The 21,170-nt window shown below is 37.6% G+C and overlaps 1 protein-coding gene across 1 annotated transcript in view; it reads left to right on the plus strand.

The window, feature by feature from the left end:
* The window catches only part of LOC128741779 (S phase cyclin A-associated protein in the endoplasmic reticulum), a 97,485-nt gene that overhangs the window by 66,529 nt on the left and 9,786 nt on the right, over positions 1 to 21,170 (plus strand). The window contains exons 9-12 of the mRNA XM_053837813.1: positions 5,535 to 5,680; positions 5,773 to 5,862; positions 6,719 to 6,810; positions 15,896 to 16,060. Coding sequence (XP_053693788.1) covers positions 5,535 to 5,680; positions 5,773 to 5,862; positions 6,719 to 6,810; positions 15,896 to 16,060 — 493 coding nt within the window. The remainder of the gene's footprint in view (positions 1 to 5,534; positions 5,681 to 5,772; positions 5,863 to 6,718; positions 6,811 to 15,895; positions 16,061 to 21,170) is intronic.

Raw genomic sequence — 21,170 nt, forward strand, 5'->3', positions numbered from 1 at the left:
AATGTAACCATGAAAATTTTATGATTAAAAAATATGAAAATGACAAGAATAAACATTTCAAAAAACTTCCAAGTGAGGGAATATATCTTTCCGTCTTTTATTTCGGATTTTTCTCCATCACTGAACTAGAAATTGGACTAAAAATTGGAATCAAATTGGTTTTAAATTAGACTAGAAACTGGATTTGAAATCGAACTTGAAGTTGAACTTGGAAGGATTTGAATTTGTACTACTTAAAATTGGACTTCAAATTAGACTTGGCTATAGACATGAAATACCACTTCAAATTGAACTTAAAACCGTAGACGATCTTCGCTTTTCAAGCTTCAAAGCCACAAACGATATTTGTTTTGAATTGTCAAATATGAATAATGTGCGCAGAACAGATTTCATGACATTTTCATATTAGTATGACAACCAGGGCCAAACAACATCACCTTCAATTGCATAGCGTCACTCAACAATGAAGTAGTGAAGCCTCGGTTTCAACAGAAGCAGCACCGCTTCAGTTTCAAACTGGCTTTTGTCAGCGTCAGCGAAACGGGTTTCACTTCGTCATGACTATCGGTTTCAAATTTTCATCTGAATTTTTCTACCAAATATTCAGAAGAAGGCCAGTAACTATGAATGCAAATGAATTGAATTTGAATAACATTTCCTCCATGCCAACGCATGTTAAAGTCAACTTTGTCAAGATCGACAAATCGTGCCTGACTTTCTGCCGGCGTCAATCGATACAGCCACCAACTTCAACTGAAGCTTGCTTGAAACGTTCTGTTCAACAGATGAAGCAAGTCACTTCATGTATGAAGCGAAGGTAAGCGAAAGTCAGTTTCATTTATTTGTTTCGACGATGCCGGGCCCTGATGACAACAATCTGACGATGTGTTCAAGAAATATCATTAGAAAAGTGAGCAATCATCCTCTTCTTTTGCCAGATCGCATCCCATTATACCTTGTGGGAGGGCATGGAAAGCTCTGACGTAGTAAATTTATATATTTTTGAATACAACTAAGTGTAAACTCGATTATCAGAACAATCTTAAGCAAAATTAACACAAATTTATAATGGTCTGATATATTCATGTTGTACCAGGATGATATATCTAAGCATACTGTTAGGTGACTTAGGGATGGGAAAACTATCATTAACTACTGATAGTTATCAGTAAGCAATAATATCACCAAGCATCAGTAAGGTTTCGCTGTTATTGATGTTTACTGATACAGTAAGATTAAACTTATTGGTCGGTAGTTGCGTACGATAAACGAGAATGACACAATATGTCGTCTCCATTCAAGTGGATCTTGGGCTACTCATCGCCCATTTCCCAGTCATCTCAGAAGCCACAAAACACGTTCAACCTTGCACATTGAGCCCCCTGTTCTTGGTGCCCGTGGGATTGTTGAAGAGAACTGTTTTCGTCGTACTTCGTAGCCTACCGACTTTCGCCAGATGTACGATGAAAATCTCTCTAAGTAGTGCAAGTATCTCGTGATGCCTATGCCTTCGTCAATCTCCGCTTTCAGTTTGTACTCCGCCAAATCCGTGCCTCCGCCGTGCGTAAATCCTCCGTGAGCAGCGTCACGGCTTCAAGTCTATAAAGAACTATTGGTCTAATAAGGATCTCCTTACTAGTGTTGTTGTCCGCGCTCTTCAGCCATCCCATCTAACACTTCGAGTTCGTCGCCGTTAACGGTTGGTTTCCTTTGAGCATCTTCTTTTCATGTATTTGGTTTTGGACGCATTTATTTTTAACCCAATCCTCCTAGATTACGCTTTCAGTCTGGCCTAGATTGCCTCCGCCGTCGCAAGGTTTCTAGATATGACATCAAAGTCATCTGCAAAGGGTAGGATTTGGCTATCCTTAGTGAAAATCATGCCTCTCGTTTCGATGCCCGTTTGTCGGATCACCCCCTCAAGAGTTACGCTGAACAGCTTGCAGGATAAACCGTCACCTTGTCTCAACCCACGCTACGTTTCGAAGGAACTCGAGTGTGTCCCCGAGATCCGCACGAAACACATCGCTCGATACAATGTAGATCAGTCATGTCAGTTCATCCAGAAAACGGTGTTCATGCATTATGTGTCATAGGTGGTCTCGATCGACTGTATCGTATGTTGCGTTGAAATCAATAAAGATGTGATGCGCGAGCGCGTTGTACTCCCGACATTTTTGCAAGATCTGTAGGATGGTAAAAATCTGGTACGCAGCTGCACGAGTCACCATCAAGTCCGCCTAGTAAATTATAAAGTAAACTTACAATGCATAACACAGTTATAGTATAACAATTTCCTTTTTTTTTGCTTCAATGCCGATTCAATGTGATTAAATGTGATGGGTAAAATTACTGATTATTACTTATTGTTATCAGTAACGTACTGAAACGCAGTGGTCAAATCTTCCGACAAATACGTTTTTATTTGGAAACTACTGATAGTGATCAGTAACAATTTTTAATGATAGTTCTCACCCTCAAGTGTGTATATATTTGTGTCATCTGTGCTTGGGAAGCGGAGAAATCCTGTAGAATATTTATTGACAATGTACACCATATTTTCTTTCAATTTTAACTATTTATGAATTGGAAAATAGTCATTTTCCTGTACGAATTAATTCGTAGAAAAAAATCCAATTGATTTATGAAATAAGTTTATTAATTCATTAAGGACTGAAAGTTGTAAAGGTTTAAACCTGTTGCACTTTTAGATTTTGTTTATATGCTCATACTTTCCTGTTCAACGTAGTCTTATGTCACAGTGGAGTTCGATAGCATGTGTCGCATTTGTGAGTATCAGCAAAAAACTAGATCAAAATACACACAATCGCTCTCAATTATTTATCAAATTTGTTGATTATTTTCGGTGAAATGACAACTTTGCAATTCCTTTTTTAAACACGTGACGTTTCAGTCTACTATACTTCGACTATGATCAGACGCCTGCAAAATTTATTACTTAACATAGTTACACATTGGATTGATACTTAATTTTACATTTAACATGATAATTTCAAAGACAAAATCAAGCACAAAACATAATCCTAAACCCTAGCCCACCAAAAGCAAACTGATGTGACAAAGGAGAATATTCTTGCCGATTTTTTAGTAAGAAAATTATGTTTTGTTAACGGCATTTCACCGAAAATAATCAACAAAATTGATAAATAATTAACTTACAGCGATAAAACCCTCCAACAGAAATCGCTCTCAATGTTCGTTCACAGTGGAATGTGAAATCGATAACCGTTAATCTATCAATTTTTCCTGTTTTAACTTGAACTTGCTTTATTCACTAAATCTCAAATGTGTTACATGGTCTAATTGACGACACAGTTCATCGATTTGAATCTATCGAGTATGGTACTATGAGTAGTTACCAAAATTACTTTGCTGTGCATTTGAAATGAACACAAGTCAATTAAAAGAATAAACATCGATTATCATGGGAATACCATTCAAACCTAACTAAATAGCGATTCGGCGAAACATTTATACCATCAACTAGTATCGTGTGAATATGGGCAACTTTGTCGCCCGTTTCAGTTTCAATTGGTCGATCGAACGGATGAATGGTTCGAGTGATTCCCAGGCAGCCTTCCTTCGTCGGTGCGACATCTATGCTTGCTTGCATGTTTACAGCTTGAAAGTTGGAGCTCGGTCACTAGGCGGACAAACACACAAGCTCTCGCCTATAATGGAATGGATGATTTATTTATATTTAGATTGGAACTGAATTATGTGTACACCAGTATTAGCGATGTTTATTTGCTTTTTACCGCTGGTGATAAATTCGGATTATTTCCGCGTCGCAGATACGTGAACGAAATAACGAAACAACGAAACAAAAACAAATGCAGCCAAACTAGAACAGGCGACGAAATGCAAATTTAGTTTAAGTGAAACATATTTCTATGCCGCGAACACTCGCTCTGATTGTGCGACTTCAATTAATATAAATAAGTCTATCGTGTGGATTGATCCGAAAATGTAGTTAGTTGCTGAGCTTCTTGGTTGTTCCATTTGCACTCAGTAATAAATGGTACAGTTTCATAGTTTATGTGAAATTTATTCGATCTTAAATTGTTCCATTCAATCGACTTTCCCAAGTTCTTTGCATTCATTTGATATTTGAAAATCTAAAAAATGCATTTGTTTTCTACATGTTGTATTGCCTAAACTATATCGTACGAAAGTTCCAAATATTTCAAATACACATGTTCGGAATTGTTTATCATCATTATTCGCGATTTAATTTTCCATAGGATTATGAAAATGTGTGATAATTAAACAACAACAAAATGTAAATTTCGTATTGTGCTAGGGACGACACGGTAAAAGTTTCTGTTGATTTCACTTCGCAATCACTCTCCCAATCATCGTTCGACTGGATAAGCTGTTTTAATCCGGCGAGACCTAATTAAGTTACAATTTTAGAGTATTCAAGGGATCGCTAGACACAAACCAACATCTAAGTTAAGTTTTTTTTCGAACCTTTTTTATCCTACGTAATTTTCCCCTAGTAACAGACTTCTGCATGTGTCGTCACACCCCATTGAAATCTACAAGAGCCGTATCAGCTACAAAAACCTGCTCTTTCCCTTCAAGCCATGCCCTCGTCATGGATGTCAAGGAAAAAAAGCAGCACACGACACACTCGAATTCGACGCCAGTAATAAATGAAAAAGGTATTAACACTTTGCGTTTGCATATCATAACCACTCTCGATGCAGCATCGAATCTTTGCAACTGTTCATCATGCTCCGGAGAGCAATGCACCTCTACCCCATTCGGTTCCTTTTTCAACCCTCACCGTAGGCGACATACTCGGTCCAGACGCTGTCCAGTCCAGTCCCATTGGCATGCAATCACCTTAACTGGGAGGGATTTGGCGAAGGGTTTCAGGCCGACCACTTCGGCATACAAATTACGGGTTTATTTTTAAATCCTTTAGGAGAGTAAACAACCGAGCTGACCCTTGGAGCGAATGGTGGAAAGCGTATTCCATTTGCCCTAGAAGAACCCAAACCTAGACAGATGAACTGCCACGGAGACTGTTTGCATCATTCTGCTTAAGCTTTGGTTCCATGGATGGTATCTGAACCCATCAATTCGTGTTTTCTCTACTTTGGTAAAAATGAAGGATTAAGTTGGCGAGTAATTGAAATTTAAAATTCAAGGATTGATTCCCTGGCTTCAAGCTTTTGATGTTACTGCTAAATATCGGCTCTGTGATTCGACTTTAGCCATTGTTGTATAAAAGATGCACGTTTATTGATAGAAAACAATGGCAAATGTTCATAAGCAAAACCTTTTCGGATTACATCTTCATCTTTCGAATGCTGTACATTATATTTCAACTATGTATTACAAAATGGGAAATTGTTCGGCAATGGTTCAAAACCATATAAGTAGTATACAAATAGTTTTTAAAAATTCTTACGAAAAAGCTGTCCTTGTACGAATAATATTTTCATATTTTCATAGTTTAGTTTCAACTTCTCATTGTGGTTCATTTTTCACTCTTTTTACAGTTACGCAGTATGCCTAGGACTGATAGATACCCTAGTTAGGAAATTCAATACCATCCGAGAATCGGTGGAAAGTCAACAAAGTTTGGTGCTATCCCTGCTGGCTTCGCTCGGTCTGTTGACGAAACTGGCGGAATTGTGCCCGAGAGGTAAGATCCGTTCGCGGCGTGAATCCGCTGGCTGTGCTTACATCGGACGTAACTTGATTCGTTTTCCTTTATTTTCTCTCCCGGTTTTCTAGGTCCTGACGTTACCAAATTTCTGCTAACGGTCAAATCGACGGAACTCTTTGGAACCATCTCGCTGTTGTACGCCGCCATTGTACCGATCGGTAAGACCGAACTTTGATGCCACTTTCTGCTGTTGCCCTTGCTGTGGGAGATAGTGTGCTGTTAGTTTAACAGAGCACAACAAAAAGTTTGATGTTTTGTTTTTCCCCAGCTGTCTTGTCGGAAAGAATGGTGGAGATACTTATTTACTTGCGAAGTGTTTGTCTGCCAAGCTCGCTCCGCTTTTGTTTGGATAATCCGTTGATATATCTTATGGGCTCTGGACTGGGTGTAAACGTGTACATCTTCAAGCGCATGCACACGCACGGGAAGCTGTATTTGCTTGAACCGCCTGTCGGTTTGTTTGAGCCCAGGCGGACGGTTCGAAACGTGAGAATAGGTTGATTTCGGTAATTCAGATCTATTTTCCGTTGTGTGCTTTTCTCGTCCCATTTCATGGTTTCGGAACAATCTGAACTAAAGAAGGAGCTCTTTGAAGTACCGGAAGACGGCTTTGACTGACCGTTAAAGGACGCTTCAATCACTAACAGTAGCATCATGTTTATGGCTGAGAAGCTACTGCTAACTAGTTAAGTTCGTGTCAGAATCCAAGCTTAACTAATTTAATAGAAGGGTGGTTTAAAATTCGATTTTTACTACTTGCTCAATGGTTACGTTACGAGCAGTTAAATTGTAGGATCATCCCAAGGCATTGTTACTTTAATCAAAGTGAAAATGAACTTAAAAGTTTTGTAATCAGTTAGCGTTTACCCCAAAACAACCTAAGCTTTCTAATTTAGTACGACTGATTAATTTATGGTATTTAGTATATTTGATGTGACTATGTATCTCTGTGTAATGGTTATAATCGAAACAGGTTTTTTATTTCATTTGTATTTTTCTTTTTTTTACCCCCAGGTGAATGTATTCCACCGAGAACTATTTCGCTGGCGGCGGCCACATTTAATCTTCTGGTAACACTGGCCAATCTGGACATTGCAACATTCCAGGTAATTTTCAATTTTATAATACGAAAAATTAAGTTTCAGGCCGTACCTTTGTACCGAAAAGGGCTTAGTAAAAGAATAGTGGGATTATTAAGCCTTTGTATGTAGACCCCAGGCCATTTTGAGAAGTTATAACTTTTTTATTTTTCAATGAAATAATCTACTTCTTTCACGACTAGGTGTGTCTATCGGAGATCTTTTATTTTAGAAGTTATTCGAAATTTCGATAACTTACGTTTTGCGACAATTTTATTGAAAAACTTCGTTGTCTGTACATTGGGGTCAATTTGACCCAAAAATTCCAACTGCTGTATTTCAGCGAAAACCTGACGGATTTTCGAATTTTTAGATGTTTTAGAAAGGTAATTTAATGGACTAAATGACTGAATTATGAATGGCGACTTGACGGGGAAAACCTTTTACAAGGAGCGGTTTTAGTAAAGAAAAGTCGGAAAAATCGCATTTTTTTCAAACATGTGACGTTTATATCACGAAATCCTTACCACCTAGAGCGATGGTTCCTTCTACAAAAATATAAGCAAACACGAGATATTCAAAGTTACATGTGGCATTTTACAGAGTTTGCTCGCTAGGTGACGTTAATGCGAGAATAATCAATTTTTTTAGTCTTAAATTTTTTGAATTCTACTCCAAATCGTTCTTGCTCGCAGAAAAATTGGACAGATGGACACTCTATTCTGAAAAATTTGGTATAAAATTCAGTTGCCAGGGGACGCTAGTGATGTATTCATTTTCTTCCGGTACTATGTTCAAGTTTTGCGAAGCGTTTTAACATATATCCTGATATATCTATATTTTTGAGAGCATTGCTCTAGGTGGTAAGGATTTCGTGATATAAACGTCACAAATCTGGAACGGATCCCATTTTTCCGACTTTTCTTTACTAAAACCCCTCCTTCGCCAATTCATAATTTTTTCAGTTAGTCCATTAAATTAGTTTTCTAAAACATCTAAAAATTCGGAAATCCGTCAAGTTTTCGTTGAGATATAGCAGTTTGAATTTTTGTAAGTATTTTTTTGTACAGACAGAAGGTTAACTAAGCTGTCAGCCGTCTATCTCGAAATCTCGAATACTAGCACTTTCGCAACAGAAAAATAGTTGAAAAGTTTTCTTCAATGCGCCAAAGAAAGTTTTCGATTGCTTAGCTATTTTGTCTTCGAGTTGTGCAGTCAGTTTCGAAGAAAATTTGGAGTTTCCCTAAGCGACCTATTAAGCGGTAGTCTGAACAATATTTATGAAATACGTTGAAACTATAGGGGAGTGTCGTCGTGGTTGGGCCACGTTTTGGAATTCGCCCATAACATTCGTTTCAAAAGGAGTTTTGGAAATCTAAATACATCGTTGCAAAGGTCTAAGAATAAGGTATATTTCTGAAAAGTTTTGAACTAATTGCTTGAAAAATAAAAAAGTTATAGGCATTTACGTGACGACAAAAAATGTTGTCATAGTCGGACCATGTTGTACAGGTTGGGCCTCCGCAGAAAATCTAAGACATACGTATCGAAATTCTATATAGAGACATGAAAAGAATGAATTCCGTGAACAACGGCCGATATAAGTACAAATCCCCTATTTTTAATTGCATGTTTGCGAAATTTTAACGATCTAGTAAAATCAATATTGCTACAATCGCCTTTTCCGAAGTATACAACTACAATGAAAAAAAAAACAACAAAAATCTAAGTTTTTATCGTATTAATTTTGCTTTATTTCATCACATTTTACGTGACTGACATTCTCTAGCGATTGTTGCGCTTCTGCGCTTAAAATTATGGTGGCCCAACCATGACTACTCAAGTGGCCCGACCTTCACAAATAGCGCTTTTCTAGTATATCACCTTAGCCTTCCCAAACACCTTACCAGCGGGGATTTTTCTATAGTCTTCGTGTGCAGCACAACACACTTTATACATTTTCAAAATTTATCTCGATAATTGCATTTCTTAAACCATTTCTTGAAGAAAAGTTCATTGCGCCTGGAAAACTTTTTTTGTAAGATTTAGTCACTGAATTCAGTACGGGTGTTTTGAATACACGATTGAAACTCACAATATTGTGAAAAGTTAGCTATCACAGTAAGAAGCTTTACAATGGTTGTAGCATAGATATCATGAGCTACTAAAACTGTAAAATCGTTATGGCCCGACCATAACAGTGGCCCGACGATAACGACAATACCCTATATTTTTTTTCTTAGATTATAGTCACTTTAACACTTTTAGGTCATTCGTGACTTCTGCGCGGTTGGGATTTGAACCCAGGTCCGCGGCGTGAGAGGCGTGAATGCTAACCACTACGCCGGGATTGACCAATAACCCGAATAACTGATTGATTGTTGGCATATTGTTGGGGCTTATCAAAGGCTTATCGTCTACCAAAAACCAGCTAAATCTATTTGAAGAAACTTAGGAAACTGCGATGAGCAAGCTCCACCCAAGGGTCTATTCAGTGGATTGCTGAACTGCCGCTGGCAGCATATCTGTCCCATGTTACAAAACACGAAAATGAGAAATTCGCACTCAAAGTTGAAAAACTGATTTTTTTTAAATTATTCAAAATTGAATTTTGATGTTATTATTTGTCTCTCTTTGAAAAAATGTTGAAAAACTTCAATCAATTTTGTATAGAACTTGAAAACATTTTATATGAAATGATACTTGCAGTAAGACAAATATGCGTCTATTATTTCAGTGGGACAAATTTTCTTCAAATTTCTTTCGAGTTTTTCTAGTATAAACACCATGTTTTCGATTCATATTTTAAAAATACATATCGAATTATAACGTTAGATAACAAAATGTCGAAAATATCAAAATGTAACATGGGACAGTTATGCTTCCATCGGCAGTGTGCTTCAACAGCAGATCAAAAGTGAGTAGGATATTTTACATGTCGGTGTTGCCTACATACCGGCTCATTGAAGATTGCAATGACAGCAGCTTGCTTCTGGCGCTAGTGTACATGAAAACGTCCATATTCACTAGCGCAGAAGCAAGTGGTTGTCAGTGACAACTTGTCACTCGAAACCTAGCTATTTCAACATGCTAGAAGTGTTCCAGACGCATCTGCCTCGCACATTTGTAGTATTGTAAATGGAGCACCTCATTTTTCAGGCATAAATTAAAAACAAAATTTGTATTTGTATTTGTAAAATGCTGCAAATTGCTAGTGAATGAAAATTGATTTGTATTTTCATATCGGAAGGAAATTTTTTGTGTTCCTCCGTGATAAAAAAAGCAGAATTGTTCTGTGATACCGTATTAACAGTTGTTGAATTTATAGAATAAGTAAACGTGAACATAATTGTGTATTTTCTAAACCATCATCGGGAGCGGATACACGTAAGCTATTGTTTCTATTTTTTCGGCCTGATTATGTGCTAGAAGAGAAACAATGGTTTTGATGTTTATTGTATAAAAATTAGTAAATTACTTACATTTTTATGAAAAAATACATAGTTATAGCACATCAAAGTCTATGAGTGCTACATTCGTTTCAGTATTGTTATACAGCGGCAAAGTTTTTATTTGGGAAAGCGCAGCAAAAGAAAGGGACTGTAAGCTGAATTTAGTAGCATGCTGAAAATACCTGAAAATGCTGAGTTAAGTAAAATTTACCGTGAATAGTCGAATCGGTTCTGTGGCGATTACGCTCCGCGAGGAAAGCAGGTTCCAAAAACGGTTTGATGTGCGAATATATTGATGGACCAGCTATTTCACTAAACCATGAAAGTTCCGGATTCGAGGTGAATGCCAGCCGGAGGACGATGGCCTTCTTTGAGCCTCTGCCTGTCATGTATTTCGTCTTTGACGCATTAATGTCTAGCCTAATCCTCGTAGACTCCGTTTTCAGTCTGGTGTTTAATGCCTTCGCCATCGCAGAATTCCTGGGTATGATATCAAAGTCATCTTCGAAGCCTACGAGTTGGCTACTTTTGCTGAAGATCGTACCTCGTTTCGTTCGGATCACCCCATCAAGAGCGATGTTGAATAGCATACCGGATATCCGGCTTATAAACCGTCACGTTGTGTCAACCCTCGCCGTGTCTTGAAGGGATTCTAGAGTGTCCAGGTAATGCGCACGTAATCACTCGATCAAATGTAGCTTTGGTCAGCCGCGTCAGCTTGTCTGGAAAACTGTGTTCGTGCATTATCTGTCATAGCTGGTCTCGATCGACTGTATCGTATGCTGCTTTGAAGTCGATAAAGATGTTATGCCTGCGTTTCTCGGCCCTATTTATAAAGCTTTGCTGGTAGATGGTCCTTACCAATGGGCTTATTGGTCTTGAGCAAAACGATTTCTCATTTCTCGTTTGACTTCTTCGAGATCAGGTACTGGCACATTATTATCTTCTATGTGCATCTCGAAGTTAACTTCCGGTCCGACTGCTTTTGCTACTTGGCCATTATGACCATTAATAAAAACAACCACTACATGTGCATGGAAGAAGTCGGTCGGACTCCGTCCAATACAAATGAACATTTTGCTTGCACCGGACCGACTCCGGATGACAAAATGTTACTGTGAGCAACCGATTTGGAGACAAAAAGAGAAACGAAAAAATACGCCATCTTATACTTCCAGTCAGTTTGCAGTTTATATTCTCCGATATAGACGCAAAGCGGGAGAACGACTGTTGGCTTCTCTTGAGAGGCCGCATGAATTATAAGACGGCAGCGTACCCATTTACGCAGTCACATTTACCTTGCGATCCTTTTTCAAGCCCACAATAGATCAACGATAATGGAACGGAACGGAACGATAATAGAAACGATATAGAAAAGGAGAAAAACAAATAGTGGGAAAGCGGTACTGGAATAGAGAAAAAACGGAACAAAAAAGAGGTGGAACGTTCTCTCACACGTAAGACGAAAAATGGCAATAGAATTTCAAGTAAAACTTCGTGTCTATGTCCTGTGTGAAGTAAAACTTCAAGTCCAAATTAAAGATTAATTTAATGTTCAATTTCATGTCCTATTCTAAACACAATTGCAAGTCTGGTTCAATATTAGTTTCAATTTCAAATCAAATTCAAATGCTGATCAATTTCAAGTCTAATTTTAAATTCAATTTCGAGCTTAATTTCAAATCCAGTTTCATGTCAAATTTACACTTTAATATTCCAATAAAATTTCAAGTCCGTTTTCAAATGTATCTTTAAATTCTGTTTTAACTTCGATTTCATGTCTAATTTCAAATGAAACTTCCAGTCCAAGTTACTCTAAATTTAAGTCCAATTTCAAATCCAATGTTAGGTTCAATTTCTACTTCAATATCAAGTAAAGGTTCAAGCCCACATTCACGTCCAATTTCAACTCTGATTTCTACTCCAGTTTCAAGAGTCTAATTTCTAACCCAATTTCAGCTTTGAATTTAAATCCAATTGCAAACAAAATTCCGAAGTTTTCAACCTTATCGGCCGCTATTTTTGTGATAATGATAATAATAACAGATTCGCCATCCTTCGATTACCCCGTTTGCTCTGTCCAAAATATTCTTCTGAAAGATTTGGGCACGATAGTGGTGCCTGTAAATCCCTGATATTATGCTATTTATCACATTTTTATACATAAACTGATTCTCATTAGAGTAGGGCGGGGCATAAGTGCGATGGTTGAAGTTGTCATCAATTTTCTTAAGATATAAAGAAGGACAACAACAAAATATATTTTATAGTGATGCAGTAACTCAATGCATTGACATGTCTTCACATTCAACTATAAATCGTCTGGAATAATAGTGTTATGCAAAACAAATTTTTCATTCTTCTGATCAAGTGCCAATTTGCACTTTTACCCCACTAGCAGGGCCAAAAGTGCGATTACCGCGGGGCAAAAGTGCGAAGCTCGAATCCATGAAATTAGCACAGCAATAGCTAACAAAACCATATTATCTTCAATCTGCGTTATGTTTCGGTAAGGAATATTCTCAATTTGCACCTTTCCCATTTGCGCTGGTGTATTGCAGCCCCTGTCAGGTCGAAACTTTTCCAAACGTTTGTTTTTTGTTTCATCAGCGGAAAAACATTGTTTTCCTTCGGCTAACATCTGTAGAGCACGCAGTTTTCTGCAGATCGTCTATCTCCAGTATGTAATATAGTGCCTAAAGCTGTATGTAATTAGCTATACATTTTTGCCTCGCCCATGAATCGCACTTTTGCCCCGTCCGTGAATCGCACTTTTACCCCGCTAGGCGCTTGACGGGGTTTGCTTAAATTGTGGAAAAGCGAAATATATTTTGTAAATTCTTTTCACCGTATTGTCAAAACAGATATGTGAGTGATGTAAAACGCTGCTTCAAATTTTCAACAAGTAATATCCTCCTGTTGATCCTCCGTATAATAAAAAATTACATCAAAACCGCCCTAAAGCAACAATTGCACATCACTCAGCAACTATGCTTCGTAAGCAATCAAAGTTTACGTTTGATTCAAGCTGTCAAAGTAGTCACCCATCCATGCCAATGTAGTCAATTCACTCGGAATCGGCACCGATAAATCATCGAATCGCACTTTTACCTGCATCGCACTTTTACTCCTCCTTATTCTACATGAAATTACACTCAAGTCGATTTTTACGTGGAGGACTCGTCCCGCGTAAATCAAAACCGCGTAAAAAACGCGTAAATTCCGAAATTCGCGTAAAAAACCGCGTAAATTCCAAAGTTCGCGTAAAAAAAACCAAAATTTCGCGTAAAAAAACTGTGGATTTCAACAATACGCGAAAAAATAGACGTTTTGAGCATATCCGCGTAAATTCCGAAAATCGCGTAAATTACGAAATTCGCGTAAAAAGAGACTTCAGTGTATTCTCAAATACGTTGTTTGATTTAGTATGTTAATTTGAATAATTTATTTCGTACGAAAGTCAAAAATTCAAAAATAGCTTGAATACTAGAAGATTACCTAACAAACATTTATCGGAAGCAGGACAATAAGTTGATTGCCCAGAGCATCCTTTAGCCAGTGTGCATATCGTCTTATATGTGATATTTCATCTCTGTCTAATAAAGTTATTACTCTTTTGATTTTTTCATTTAATTCGATATGTAAACCTTATTTTTTTTAGAGTGGTTTTAACCCAAAGGGTCATTCGCCATCTTATTTGTTTTCATTAAATTATTCTCATGGGGAATTCAGTGGCTCTGATTAACTTTCCCATTCACTCGGAACTAAACCTATATCCATAAAAATATATGATTATGCTTTTGAACAAATAGAACAAAAACAAATAAATGTGCTCTTCGCAGAATCATATCGAACTGAAAAATTTGCATAACGGAACGCGACTTCTAGTCCTATCCTACTCATATCTGTTATTCTAATATTCTCCCAACATTGTCAGCAAAGAGCATTTCGCTTTTCAAGCTTTCAATTCTTATCATTGTGTACGGAAGTTATGCTCTCTAATGGATCATTTCCACTTACCAAATTTTATTCGCTATTCTGTTCAATATTATGTGGAGCTGAGGATTGGTCGTCTTCAGCTTGAAAAGCAATTTTTATTTTCAATTTTAACGATTCAGGTACTATTTAAAAGTGCATACCAAAAAACTTTTAGCTCTGAATCTAAAGTATTTGCAAAGAAATGCGTTATAGAGATATAAGTGTTTGGCTGATTTCATTGGACCTGATTTTTTATACTGAATAATAACGATTATAATGTAACAAATTCTTTAATTTGGTAAACAGATTAGTGAAACTAGTAAAAAGAGACAAATTTATCTGTAGTATGCGGCCTGTACTAATTCATTTCATTTCCAAAGCTGAATTGTTCTACTACGTACGACAATATCATGGTTTATTCGTGCATTTTTTAATTTTTCGCGTGTTTTCTTCTTCAATATTGCTCATAAGTTGATTGGGTGTCCTCTTTATACTTCAAAAAATTCAACATTCTTTCGGCGCAAAAGGGTCTGTTCACTTGAGTTTCTTTGTGGTAAAAATCATTGATTTCGTCATTTCAGTAGAAACTGATCTACTGAGTATATCGAAATGGTAAACACTGTACCTTCTGCACACAATTTTCGGTGGTCAACCTCGCAAAGAAGGTTGACATCCGGCAAAAAACTGCGAACGCTTTCCCAAAGTAGGCAATTCCTCCAGCTCGGTGAATCTGATTGAAAACTGCTCCTTGGAATAATATTTACTAAAGTGTTGAAACACTGCTTGAAATTTTAATCAAAGTGCTCTGACAGGATATCACCCGACGACGCCGGATGGGCGGGAAGCGGGTTTTACCCTTTGTTTGTAGAACAACAAGCGTGCAACAAGTCAGATACAGTGTGTCTCTTTGGGTTGCTGCTGGAAAAACGGCAACAACTTGCAAACAACAGAGATTTGTTTCGGTTGTGATTTTTGAAGATGACCTCATTGAATTTCAAATCAGTTGCGCTTGGAGAGTAAACTTTTTAAAAATCAATTATAGACTATAGTGGGTTTCCCGTGAATTTCACAATCGCTTCAGAATATCTGGATTTACGCACTTTCTTGTGTTGGTTTAAAAAAAATTATTGCAGGCTCTGTTTTCCGTCTTACGTAAGAATAAATTATCTAATCATCGAAGTCAGCTTATCGAGCTATAAGGTAGTAAACCACTTTTTTTCAGATCCACATCTCTATGTTTTTCGTGTTTATTTGCTGTGATGAACTGCAATATTCGATTCGAGTACGAAAAGCAATATGTTCTGCAAATATTTTTCTTTCGGCGCTATCTTATATCATCGGTACGAAGGTCTTTCGGTCTTATGTTTCACTTTTTGCCTTGCGGATTTCACTCACGCCACAATCTGTATCAATCTGTAATTCAATTTGGAATTAAACTTTCTGGATTAATGTTTGCTTGAAGTGTACACTTCTGCTATGGGTCGTTAGATTCAGCCACCGTGCATTTTTATGCTTTATATTTGTTAATTTGTTGTTATAATAAACTATTATTATGATTATGACTGGTTATATAAAATTCATAATGATTGCAACTGCAAATGAAGTCCGTTATGATTTTCTTAATGTTCTAGATTAAATTAAACTACAATAACTTTGCTTTTCCAATTTCCTTTGCTTTACAGGGCGTGTTAACGGAGGAGAATCTTTCGTTCAAGTTCCTAGACGTGGTCAGCATCCTACTGCAGTACTGCGTGCCCAAGGCGGAGGAGAAAGGCGAAACCCAGGCTGTGATAATCGACTTAATAGCAACGCTAGGTTTCTTTTGTGCCAATAATAAAATTAATCAGGTACGTCCCGCTTGCTTTCGATACCCGATGGGGTGTCGGTTTCAGAAGTTACAAAGACGCCATTTTTTCTCTTATGGACGGTTGCAACCATATTTCCGAGACAGGTTAGTTAGATTAGTTATGATGGTGGATATCTTTATGCTTTTGTGGCACGACCAGCCACTTGTCTGTAGGTAGAAACGAATCGAAGAAACGGCAAAACCGAGCCAACCACAAAGGGAACGAACCTTCAAGTTTCCTTTTGTTCTTCCGAATGCGCGCGCGCCTCCTTCGCTTGGCAGCCAATTTTTTCTTCCATTAGCTTTTTACCGCTTGCCGCAATGATTTTCTGATCTAAATTACTTTTATGACTTGTGTATTCTAGTTAGTTTATGTTTTCCGCTTTTCCTCGCCATGCCCGTGTAACCCGAATAATGCTGATTTGGATTTTCGGCTCCCAGCGCACATCGGTTTTGCATCGCGAGGCCATTCCTCTAAAAATAAATGCCAGATTCGAGCCTTCTCGCCAGCCCCGATTCCTATCAGCGGGGTCGTATCTTTCTGATTTTGGTTTTTATGTTGCTTTGCCGTAGCTCGGAGCCGCAAAAAAGCACCAGTCATATCGTCGTAACAAAACGTATCATTATCTGTAGTTTGCTTTCGATGCCATCTTCCGGCCTTTATGTGGAACACCGAAGCCCGGCACAGCCTTGAGCCGGCGCAATCATTTTGCGGAGGGGCTGTAGTGTTGCTCAAGTTTCCACGGTTCTCTGATGGGAACCATTAGGCTGTAGCTTGCGTCTTTTGGAATCTTGAACCATTTTTTATTTTATTTCGCAGTCACTCTAAAGCTTTCCTCATAATGTAATAGTAAAAATCCTTGCGACAAAATACATATAGAATACTTTTGCGCAAAAAAAATCGGAAGACTCGTTTGTCAAAGCGGCCATCCCTAGTATCCTTCAGTTCAAATAACCTGAAAAGTTTACTTTGTACCCACATAAAGAAACCAGCCCTCAAGTACCAGCAGTCAAAATACGATACACATTGCCACCAGCCACCAACACAGGAAAACCATTCCTTTTTCATTCCGATGCTGCTATGGATGATAAATAATTCAAAATTTACAGCAAAATATTTTGATACTTTTTCCGCTGAAAACTGCCAATTATCGTCGATGGGTAAATATAGGGCACAGAACGGCAAACAATAGGATACATCGTACATGTACCTACCTTTACCGCCTTGAGATTTTTCGGCTCGTGTTTATGCTGCCAAATTGCAATAATCTAACGATGTGGAGTACCGTAGTACGGAGTACCAGTGAAGGAAGCAGCGGCTCAGTTTGTCGTGACGATGATTGAAAGATATCTGCGAAATGATTTTACTTTTGGTTTTACTTATTTGTCATGTTATGTTGCTATTTGTTTGTCTAACGCAAAATAACTGAAATCGGCAGTGTATAGTACTACTACTGCATAAGGATTTCTGTACAAGTTCGACAGTTTTTGTTTAAAGTTTACAACTTTTTCAATGTGATCAAATCTATTCTTTTTTAAGATTTCGCACTGATTAGATGGATTGACATATAGAGTAAGGCGGGGCAAAACGGCGACGTTTGAAGTTGTCTTCAACTTTCATGAGATATAAAGAAGCTTGACAATTAAATTTATTTGATACTAGCCGACCCGACAAACTTCGTATTGCCACAAATTAACCTGTGTTGTACATAAAACATGAATCTCGGATGATTTTTGTCATAATCTCGAGTTTTGCAAGTTTCTGAGGAGTTCAACCTTAGATGATTCATTTTGGCAGTTACGTAACTATGAAAGCATCCCAGTTAACCAATAAGCATCACCAATGCTATTCAATTGTAGGCCAATAGGCATTTAAGTCGCCTTAAATGCTACTTAAATGCTATTTTGGCAAAATATACAGCTGCTTTACTGATAACCTTTTTATAGTGCTGACAATGCTAATTTACAGCTAATTACCGACATGAAGAATTTGAATACAATTTTGAATGCCAATTTACAACACCTATGCAGTCAAAAAGCTAATATATAACAACGTGCATTATAAAATGCCAGATACGCTGATTTGCTGCTTATGTTAATGCTTATTAGTTACCAGGAATGGGTAGTTTAATATACAAATTTGCAATTTTTCCTCACAGTAAAGTAGAAAACAACTCCCCTGTCCCCTCATTGCATAGCCAGAAAGCGGATAGTAATATTCGTCATGATTGTACAACATTTCGCCGAATATCATTTTGCAAAAAACCTTAAGCGGAATGTACCATTTCACGGAATTTTTTTTTTTGTGGAAAGTACCATTTCGCGATCCTGTCCTTACTCGCTGTCGCTCGTTCCAGGAAACCCAGGTAGACCTAGGAAAACAAATAAACCTAGACAGTAGTGATTTCTGCGGGGAGTTGCCTCCCCCCGTGGGCGGCGCTTCTGACGGCGGGTCGCCGGCAACACTCGCGGCCGTCACGTCCTGAATGATCTAGTGTTACTATACATAGTTTTTGTGGTCTTGTTATTGACTAATGTTTTATGGAAGAGTCTGGAATTTCTCGAGTTCGATTAGTTTTTGAGTTTCGCAAAAGTTTCTGTTTTATTTGTATGAGAGTCCATATCCCCCTACCACAGCACAGTGGTCCAATCAGCGAAATACGTGATCGTGTGATATTGCGCCAAAACGTGAAGTTTTTCGCATGTAGTGTCTTTAGGAACAATTCTTGGTATAACAAGCCCCTTCTTGTGAGAGAAATCTTTGGGTGATTAATTCCCTTAAAAGTGAGATAAGAAATTTATTTTCTCGTACATTCTAGATACAGGTTTGGTACTCTCGGCAAAGTTGTAGTAAATATCAATGCAAACAACTTTGTCAAAGACACTATACTTGTATCTCTTCATGAAAATTGTCTATGAAGCGTTATTCGTGGACAAACCCTTTAAAACAGTTTTTAAACCCTAACTTATTCTGGTCAACTTTTACGTGTTCATAGTCTTCTAAAAAGTTGTTTATCTTGCTAAAATCAACGTTTTTGTAGAACACTATTATAAGTGATTTTCTGCAGTTTCGGAGATTTTGAGCATTTTTGATGAAAAATAGTACTACTTTGAGCTTAAATATTTCCCAAGGTGGCAAATGGTGGCAGACCAAACAACTCCTACTTAAAAGTACAACAAAAAACCTTTAAAATCAAGTGTCAATTGACTGTATCTGTTTGTATCCTCAAAAGTTATAGTTGTTTTAAAAATCCTTCGCAGTCATGTTTATCGAACAATTAAAATGTACTTCGAATGCAATAAACGCCATTTTGTTTATGTTGACAATCTCTTTCTAACAAGTTGAGTTACCAGCAATTTTTTCGCCTATTTTCGAGTTGAAAATGAATGTAGACTGAAAATTATTTGATGCAATTAATAACAGAAAAGCTTCCAAATAACTAACTTAAGTCTATTTTGTTCAATACCTTCGATTTGTGTCTTTTCAAAAGATCCCACTCATAATGGGCTGGTACCAAATGGTCGAAACACAGATGGTCGAATCACGAATGGCCGAAATCCAAATGACCGAATTTCAACAACAGTCACAGAAGACCGAATTTTCTTGGAATGACTTTTTAGTCTATTTAATTAGAAAACACGAATTGACAAGCAGTTAAGAATTAACTTTACTCAAACAAAAAATAAAATTGTTATACAAAGAAATGTTCCTAAAGACACTATATGCGAAAAACTTCACGTTTCAGCGCTATATCAAACGATCAAGTATTTCGCTGTTTGGACCACTGTGCACAGGGGTGAGAGGTCTCTAACTATCATAAAACAAATTCAAGACTCCAAAATCTAACACATGCCAAATTTGGTTCCATTTGCTTGATTAGTTCTCAAGTTATAAGGAAATTTGAATTTCATTTGTATGGGAGCCCCCCCCTCCTAAACAGGGGAGGGGTCTTAATTCATCATAGAAAAAATTTCTGTCCCCCAAAAGCCCCACATGCCAAATTTGGTTCCATTTGCTTAATTAGTACTCAAGTTATAAGGAAATTTGTATTTCATTTGTATAGGAGCCCCCTCGTAAAGTGGAGAGGGGTCCTAATTCATCATAAAAAAAATTATTACCTCCAAAAACACCTACATGCCAAATTTGGTTCCATTTGCTTGATTAGTCCTCGAGTTATGAGGAAATTTGTATTTCGTTTGTAAAGGAGCCCCCCCTCTGAAAGTGGGGAGGGGTCCTAATTCACCATAGAAAATATTCTTGCCCTCGAAAACTTTCACATGCCAAATTTTGTTCCATTTGCTTGATTAGTTCTCGAATTATGAGGAAATTTGTGTTTCATCTGTATAGGAGCCCCCCCTTCTAAAGTGGGGAGGGGTCCCCATTCATCATAGAAAAAATTCATGTCTCCAAAAATACCCACATGCCAAATTTGGTTCCATTTGCTTGATTAGTTCTCGAGTTATGAGGAAATTTGTTTTTCATTTGTACAGGAGCCCCCCTCTTAAAGTGGGGAGGGGTCCTAATTCACCATAGAAAATATTCTGGTCCTCGAAAACCTTCACATGCCAAATTTTGTTCCATTTGCTTGATTAGTTCTCGAATTATGAGGAAATTTGTGTTTCATCTGTATAGGAGCCCCCCCTTCTAAAGAGGGGAGGGGTCTCAATTTACCATAGGGTAAATTCTTGTCACCAAAAACACCCACATGCCACATTTTGTTCTATTTGCTTGATTAGTTCTCGAGTTATGCAGAAATTTGTGTTTCATTTGTATGGGAGCCCGCCCTCTAAGTGGAGGGAGGGGTCTCTAACCATCACTAAAACCTTTCCTGGCCCCAAAAACCTCTACATGCAAATTTTTACGCCAATTGGTTCAGTAGTTTTCGATTCTATAAGGAACATCCCGACAGACAGACAGACAGAAATCCATATTTATATATCAGATTGATGCAGCAACTCAGTATCTTCACATTCAACTATAAACCATCTGGTATTAGTATTATGCACAATATTTTTTTAAGATTCGGGGCAAAGTTGCGTTATTCGCGAGTCAAAAGGTTGAAATATGAATCCATAAGATTAGCGCAGTAGTAGGGGAAGACGGGGTAAGA

This window comes from Sabethes cyaneus, chromosome 3 (genome assembly GCF_943734655.1).
Source record: "Sabethes cyaneus chromosome 3, idSabCyanKW18_F2, whole genome shotgun sequence".
In the NCBI taxonomy this organism is placed as follows: domain Eukaryota; kingdom Metazoa; phylum Arthropoda; class Insecta; order Diptera; family Culicidae; genus Sabethes; species Sabethes cyaneus.